Here is an 8,361-nt window from a genome sequence, read left to right as displayed (position 1 = left end):
GAACTAGGATAAGACAACATGTCTTTGATAATATGTCTGTAGGAAGACTGCAGCAAATTATTTTGACGTGTAAGCCTTTATTGAGATTGCCGAATCCCCTTCAAAGCTGGAACTACGAAAGCCAAGTTCAAGAACGAATAGTACAGCTCTTCTAGCCGCCAAAGTCTCCAACAATAGAACTGAAGATGGCATGGGGATCTTTTCGGACAAAGACGCCATAACGTCCCCTTGAGAGTTTCGCACTACTACGCCAATACCTGCTTCCAGCAAATTTTCAAACATAGCCCCATCAAAGTTTGTTTTTAGTTCACCAAGATCAGGGGTTTCCATTACACGTATGATCATACACCAATTCCAGCGGCAGCACTTTCTCTCCCACTCTAAACTTATTTCTCCGGTTTCAAACAGCCCAGCATGTCATAGCAAAAACATTGAAGCTTCTGTGTTTTTCCTGCACTAAGTCCACCAGCCCAACAACAGATTGCAGTTGCTGTCCAACATTATGCAGCCCAGCAAAGCCTTTCTGCCATACCACTTTTGAATTTTTCACAGCCCCACAGTGCATGAAGTATGGTTTCAGGTTCCTTCAAACAAAGACTACAAGTTGGATCACCGAGAATCTTTCTCTTACACAGATTTGATTTGGTGGGCAGGGAGTCCGTGCATGCTCTCCATAAGAACGATTTCACCTTGCCTGGCACTTAAGCTTCCATAGGTTCGACCAAAATTTTTTTGAAGGCACTGAAACTGAACTAGAAGAACTGTCCTGATTTGTCTCCACACACACAGCTTTATTACCTGACTTAACAGAGTATAACCCATCAGTACATAAAGGCCAATATATGGCATCAGGTTGGGGATAAATAGGCAACGGAATGCCCTCTATTTTTTGAGCCTCATTAGGATGGAACAAACTGTCTATAAGCCAAATATTCCACAAACCCGAAGCACCATCAATTAGAGAAGAAACAGTGGATTCCTTTGGCAGAAAAGATATAGGAGAGATTGTTTGACGATGAAAGTGAATTAACCTAAATGGTGCTCAGGTTTATATATCAATGTGAAAGCATAATATGGCTCATTTTTACTCTGTTGTAATTTTTTAGGAAAGGCTGTGTACACATTTTGGGGATATGTGTAGCCTAGCATGCTGAGAGGAAACAATATAATTAGTTGACAAACGGTTGAAAGGAATTTGTAAATTAGCATCTCAAGTTTTAGAAACTCGATTTGAAACTCGAGTTCTATAAACTCAATTTATGCTGGTGTTGAGCGAAGAATCTGGAAGCAAATCAGAAGCAAGAAGAATTTGGAAACAAAGCAAAAATCTGGTTTGAGATCCACCAAAGAACTGGTGCTGAGAGAAGAATCTGGAAACAGAGCAAGAATCTAGTTTGAGATCCACCGAAGAACATGATGTGCATGAAATATATACAATAAAGTACTCACATATCTACATATTTAGCTTTACTTTTATGTTATTTTGTTACTAATTATATAATATCTTTGTGTTGCAGGTAACAAGGCTTTACATGCAAAGTGGGGCTAGGCCAATTAAATTCAAGTCCAATTGGGGTAAGAAATCAAAGAAATTTGCACCAAATCCAAGTCCAATTCGGATTAAGATTCCAGCCTGCATATCAATTAGTATTTTGGCATAACTTTCGGCTCAGATGTCCAATCGAGATGATTCAAGTTGGGCTGGAAATTTGACTTAAAGGGCTACAATTTTGTAGTTTACCAAAAGTCTGAATTCTGACGTTAAATGGGCCAAAATCGTCGTTAAGTGAAACCTAAAAATCTGGGATTTTCTCCAAACGGGAATTCAACTTGTAATAGGATTCCTTGACCTATTTAAAGGCTCTTTATGGCAAATTCAAGGGGGGCCGCATTGAAGAATATTTTTTGGGAGTCTTTCTGAGGAGGAGGATCTGAGGACAAAAGCGAGAGCTTCATGTTGATCAACCGATTCAAATGAAAGACATAAATTTTATTTATTTTCTTTTCAATTTTATTATGAACTAAATTTTATTTTCTAGAGCGTTGATGTAGTCTAGCAATGAACACACAATTTATTTTCTGAGTTATTTTATTTTTAATATTTTCCTGATTGAGTGTTTAATTCTTATTCTTAATGCTTACTATTTTTTACAAATTATAGTTTGATCAATTGAATTACAATGAGACCGAGAGGTGATTTGTTATTTTAGTTCTAGAATTAAACACCATTAGTTGAGCGAAAGTAGAGACGCTTTACCGTGACTAGTGTGATTTTTCAGAAAATTCAAAGTACGTAATGAGTCTCCAATTAATTAAATTCACATAGAGATATGGAATTGTTAGTTGAAGATATTTTTGATATTATTCGAGAGAAGATATTGAATACTTAAGAAATTTTTAATCATCAACGGGAGATTATTAGAATTTAATAATTAGGAAGGATAAATTGTGTGGGATTTGTTAGGTGAAATCAATCACTCTAGATCCATTCTTATCATATTTTTACACTATTAGATTTTACGCTTTGTTAATTCTTTTTATTCTTAGATTTATTTTTATTAAATAGTTTAATTTAATTCAGATAGTAGAACATTTCATTTATTTTCGATTTTTCCAAATAGTAATTAATTTAGTGAATTTCGGTATCAATAACATAGTTAATCATTGTAGGTTCGACATTCGTTTTCTAAAAACACTTTACTACTTGTTACGATTTTGTACGCTTGCAGATTATTTTACACGAACAGAACATCAGAAGCAAAATAGAGGAACATTCAACGAAAGAACAAGGGAAGAAGAAGAAATCCACCGAAGAAGAAGACGACGAAGACAAAGGGCTAATCTAAAAAGAAAATGGTGGAACTCGAGTTTCTAAGACTCGAGTTCTACGTGGAATAGATCAGATCTTGCATCTCGAGTTTTGAAAACTCGAGTTCTAACATGGATCTCAAGTTTTTAAAACTTGAGATGCTAGTTTTCCAGTTTGTTTTGCAACAGGACAATTAACGATATTGTTAGAAAATTAACACTAAATGGAAAGAAAATTCTCAAATTTTGTGTACATTAGCTTTTCTCTTCCTAATAAAGTTATTATTTATCAAAAAATAAAAATGATCATATAAGAATGTAGAGGAAATAAATCCATTTTTTTTAGGGAAGAGAAAATTGCATATGCTAATTACTGTTGCCTAACATAACCAAGTAAACTAAAGAAAATGTTAACAAAAGGAAGAGAGAGAGAGAGAGTTTTATGATGCAATTGGTTACCACAAAAGCAAGTAATCAATGACATAGGACCAATAATTTTCTTTTCCAGTTGCAACAGTGATTTGGAGAGCAGGACTAAAGCAAATCCTTTACATATAAGATTATAAGTTTTGTAACCTTTGGAAGCTATTGTTGCACCTAAAATGAATGTGAAAAAAAATACTGAAAGAATCATTAAAACACTGGTAGCTATCAACATTATTTAACTACTTTTTTATTCTTCTATAATGGCCTCAACTGGTAAGCATCTAACCTTGCGTCAAAGAGGATCTAAATAATGAATTCCATTCACCAACACAATCATATCCAAGCAAACACCGCCACCATCAAATTCCATCACCCCCTTACCACATCACCATTAGGCCACCTGCAATTGTATTAACCACAACTGCATACCATCCTTGCATTTCACCAAAAAAAAAAAAAAAAGCAACATCAAACTATCCCACCATTACCCCATTGCAAATATGGATGCATATGTGCCAAGTGTCAACCACAAGTTGGTAAAGAGAAAAAACATCAAATCTTGGAAGTATTTAATTGAAATTTGATCATTTATAGCCATACAAGGCAAAGTACAAAATTATATAGATTTTTTTTAAATAAGTTGAAAATTATATAGATATAGAACCACAGGATGATGGAAACCACACAATAGTGCTTATTTGAGAAGAAAAATTAAAATAGTGCCTCGTAATCAATTGCCATTTTAACCTCAAATATTTCTCTCCTCGAAAAAGCAACCACACAGTCCCCAGAACAGACATTTTTAAGATCTCCCAACAGGGTCTTGGCTTCAACCACCAAACGTTTAAACCTCTCATAATGCTGTTCATGCAACTGATCACCAGTTTCTGCACAGATCTTTGAACACTACTCAAAACACTCAGATCCCACATAAATGTATCTCATCAGCCTCCAATCCAAGCAATGCCCGGTTCCAAGCATAACCCCTACATGGGTCTGCCATCATCTGAATTTCATCAATAACGGCCACATCGTACAAGTCATCTGTCGACACCATTTCCACAGTACAGGCAATATGGTTTGAAAAAGGGACAAATTTTTTTTCTTGACCTGTGTGTAGAGCACAGTAAACCCCAAGTGCATTCACCTTGTCAAAGACTTCCATAGCCAATAATCTGAGAGGACTACAACAGATACCCTTCTTGGCTTCCATAAACTGTTACAGAGCATTGTAAGTTTTACCACTGTTGGTTGGACCGCAATGATATATTATCTTCCGTTTCATAGCCCGTGCAAATGGAAACCAAGTGTGGGGCTTGGTAACGTCTGCAGACTCAATCATACCCCGAAACCTCTTAATCTCGTCAGGAAACTCCTCTAGACAAAACTCCACAAGTATAGGAAACAAGAACTTGACAGAATCATTGGATGGACCGAGTGACGCCACATACTTAAAAATGTCAGCAGAACATTTCTTGAAGAGAAAGTTCCGGAACTTATGCACTGCAGTAGGAAAGAATGACATACCAATGTAAATGGCGAGAGCCTGATTAGATGCCCAACCTGATTTTCCAAAGTAATTGAAATCTTGTTGCATCATCTCCCAATCACACCGCGTTTGCTTTGCACCCTTTTCGGCATTTCCTAACTCGCGATACACTTCGACAGGATTCCGTGATGCAACGTGCAAATAACCCTCACGTCTTTCTAAACCCACAACATCATCATCATCATCATCATCATCACTAGCCACCATACAATCACCATTTTCCAATTCAACCATGGTTGAATCACCAAACGCACACTAACAAGATTAACACTGTTTGGTTGCAGTTTTCTTTTTTTGGAAAGAGTTTCAGCCTATGTGTCTGCTCCTTTGTCAAGGAAATGGAAAAGAAAGGAAAAGAGAGAGGAAAGGAAAAGAGAAAAGAAAGGGTGGGGAATATTTTAGCTTCCTTAGGTGTGTTTGGATACAGGGAAGAAAGGAAAGAACTTCATTCCTTTTCTTTGTTTGGTTTATAAAGGGGAGAGAAATGAAATTTGTGTATTTTTACCTTTATTCTATTTTGTGGGATTTTGTTGTATTGAGTTTAGTATTAAGTTGGTGAAGAATCGAGCATAAAATGAAGAATCAGTGAATTTCACGAGTGTCTCGCTAGAAGCTTACCCGCGAAATAGTCATATGAGAAGTACATGTTGGAAGCTGAAAAGTCATGCTAGCCTGGAGGATTTCGCGAGTGCCTCGCAGGTAAGGCCTTCTCGCGAGATACTAGCGAAATTCTTTGCCTAGAGATTTTTTTTTTTAAGTGTAACTTTCTTACCCTTTACTCATACTATATATACCCTCATTACCCACAAAAATTGCAAGGAGGCCATTTAGAGAGAGAAAACCCTAGATAGGTTTTCAACAACATAACACACCAATTTTTTAGAGAGAGAGAGCTACTCATCTTTAGTGAGAAATCATTCTAGCCTCTTCTCCTTCCATCTCCCATTATCATACTTTGAAAAGAGATTTGTACGCAAACACAACTCACACATTTTTAGAGTGTAGAGATTGTTTTGGAGCTTGGGAAACTTTAGGGATTTGCTAAAAGAAGCTGGTGAGGATTGTAATCGGGCGTATTGCAGGATCCGGAAAGCTAGAGAAGACATGACTCCGAGAAATCCGTTGGTAGCTGGAGCTTGGAGGGCTCATGTACATTGGGTAGACTAGACTTGGAGGGTCTTTGGTTATTCGTGTACTCCAACTTTATTCTCTAGTAGATCAATTACTGCTTGGAGTGCAGCGAAGAAGTTTTTCACCGAATTCTTTTATTTCCTCATCGATAACACGTCTTGGTGTTATCTTGTGTTGCATCTCTCTTCCCTACTCTTTTAGCTTTCATTTTATTGTTGATATTTGATGATTATGGTTTAGAATAGTTTTATTGTTTGTTCGCCGCATTTATTCTATTCTGCACTTAGTTTAAGTTAGGGTAAAATCAACCAAGTCGTTTTTTTAATTTGGAGGTCTAAACAACTCTTGTAGTTTCGCACATATTCGAGCTTTCACCTTATTTATCTATGACATTTTTTCCACTTTTTTATGATATAATTTTTTGCAAGTTCTTTGACTTTTGTTTTTTTTCCTTTTCAAATGTTGTGTTTGGTAATACGATTGATCATTATATTTATTTACTTTGGAATTATTTTAAAAAAGTAACATCATTTTTTAAGCATTTAAAAAAAATTTATCATTCTAAACATTTTTATTTAATTTGAAAATTTTTTTTAAGGCATATCATTTTTTAACTAATTGTTTTTAAACAAATCATCATTGTAAACATTTTTTGAAGTCAAAGGCCAGCCACATATGACAGTTTGACTAAAAAGTATATATACCATTGACCATTAATATGAACATATAGACAAGTTAATGTACAATAAAATAGGAAAGTTTCTCTGTCGCAGCGGAAGTCAGGTTTCTCTAACTTCTCCTAAGCTATAGAATTTTCTGTCCCTTCTTCCTGAAGGCTTGTTTTGTCCCCTTGATAAACACTATTTATTGTAGAGCTTGTGGGTTAGTTTTTTTGGGGTTTGGGAAACACTTCTATGGAGGATAGTACAGCAGGTTGGAGTAGTCTCTTGGTTTCAGGGACGAAAGGAGATGGTTTTTGGATTGGTGATGAGATGGGCTCTAATGAGTTCATTTTGGTAGCCAAATTCTACACAAAAAGAGTACTCAATGCTGAAGCAATTGCTCAAAACTTCACTCAGTTATGGAGATCGAGGAATGGCTTTAAGATTAAGGATGTGGGCGATCATATTGTTCTTTTCATATTCGATAGCAAACTTGAAGCCGATCGTGTTATAGATAGCCAACCATGGAGTTTTGATAAGCACTTAGTGGCTATACAACACTATGAAAAGCGAATGCCTGTACGAGAATTATGTTTCGATCATATTCCGTTTTGGGTGCAAGTTTATGATATTCCCATCAGGTTTATGAATCGAGTTGTTGTCGAGGGTATTTGTTTTGGAATTGGTGAGGTCTGTACTACAAAGAATTCAGTGATGGAAGGGGGTGACTTTATGAGAATTCGAGTTATTATCGATATCTCCAAACCACTTTGCCGAGGACAGAAAATTTCAATGGATGATGGGAGCAATGGTTGGGTGTCCTTCAAGTATGAGAGGTTACCCAATATTTGTTATTGGTGTGGGTGTCTCACTCATAGCTGATCCGACTGGTGCAGTCAAGGCAGCATCTAGTACCATTGTTTGCAACCACAGCGTGGTCAATCTGGCACCATCGGAACAAGTCTCACCGTCAGCAGAGCAGTTTGCCTTTGAATAGAATTGCAAGGTATGCAAATGATTACATTAGGGGCTTTAAAAATCTGTAGCAACATCAACAATTAGTATGCAGCAAAAGCCAAACAAGGAAGTGGAATCCTCCAAGTTCAAGTATGATGAAGACTAATTTTGATGGAGCTATATTTGGAGAATCTGATTAGGCAAGTCTTGGAGTGGTGATTCGTAATTCTGAAGGACAGGTTATGGTTGGCCTTTCGAAAAAGATCCACAAACCACATTCAGCCCAATCCGTTGAACTGTTGGCAGCAAGAAGAGCAGTCACTTTCTGCATTGAAACGGGTTTTCAGAACACAATCTTCAAAGGCGACTCTGAGTTGGTTATCAAATCGCTTCAAGGGAAGGGGTTGGTAAACTCACAAGATGGACACATAATTCAAGACATTTTGTCTTATGCAAACTCACTTCAGAGTTTCTCTTTCTCTCATGTCAATCGGCAAGGAAATGCGGTAGCACATGCCTTAGCCCAAAGAGTTAGATTGTCTTTTCCTTTATTAGTCTGGATGGAGTCTGTTCCTCCAGACATTTCTTCTTTCATTGTATCTGATTTACCAGTCATTCAATAATAGAAAGTTCTTCCTTCTCAAAAAAAAAAAAAAAATTTGAAAATTAAAAATTTAAAAACTGGTAACATAGCACCAGAGTTTTCCACCAAACAAGTAGAAATATAGAGAAAAGAGCACACTCATAATTGAATTACGAACTTTCAACATGGCAGTATGGCACCCCATGCATAACAGCATAAAAAAAGAAGAAGACAAGTATACATAA

The 8,361-nt window shown here is 36.5% G+C and overlaps 1 protein-coding gene across 1 annotated transcript; it reads left to right on the top strand.

Annotated features, from left to right (window-relative positions):
• The first annotated feature begins 6,828 nt into the window (after nt 1–6,828).
• Nucleotides 6,829–7,458, top strand: LOC136067510 (uncharacterized). Its single transcript, XM_065773487.1, has one exon. The coding sequence runs from the start codon at nt 6,829–6,831 to the stop codon at nt 7,456–7,458; it is 630 nt and encodes a 209-aa protein (XP_065629559.1).
• Nucleotides 7,459–8,361: the final 903 nt, after the last annotated feature.

This window comes from Quercus suber, unplaced genomic scaffold, assembly GCF_002906115.3.
Source record: "Quercus suber isolate HL8 unplaced genomic scaffold, Cork oak 2.0 scaffold_75, whole genome shotgun sequence".
NCBI classification, from domain to species: domain Eukaryota; kingdom Viridiplantae; phylum Streptophyta; class Magnoliopsida; order Fagales; family Fagaceae; genus Quercus; species Quercus suber.
The sequence above is the reverse complement of the archived record's forward strand: the minus strand, read 5'-3'. Positions and strand labels throughout refer to the sequence as shown.

Coding starts and splice junctions, on each gene's coding strand:
- LOC136067510 (XM_065773487.1), top strand. CDS start 6,829: ATGGAGGATAGTACAGCAGGTTGGAGTAGTCTCTTGGTTTCAGGGACG.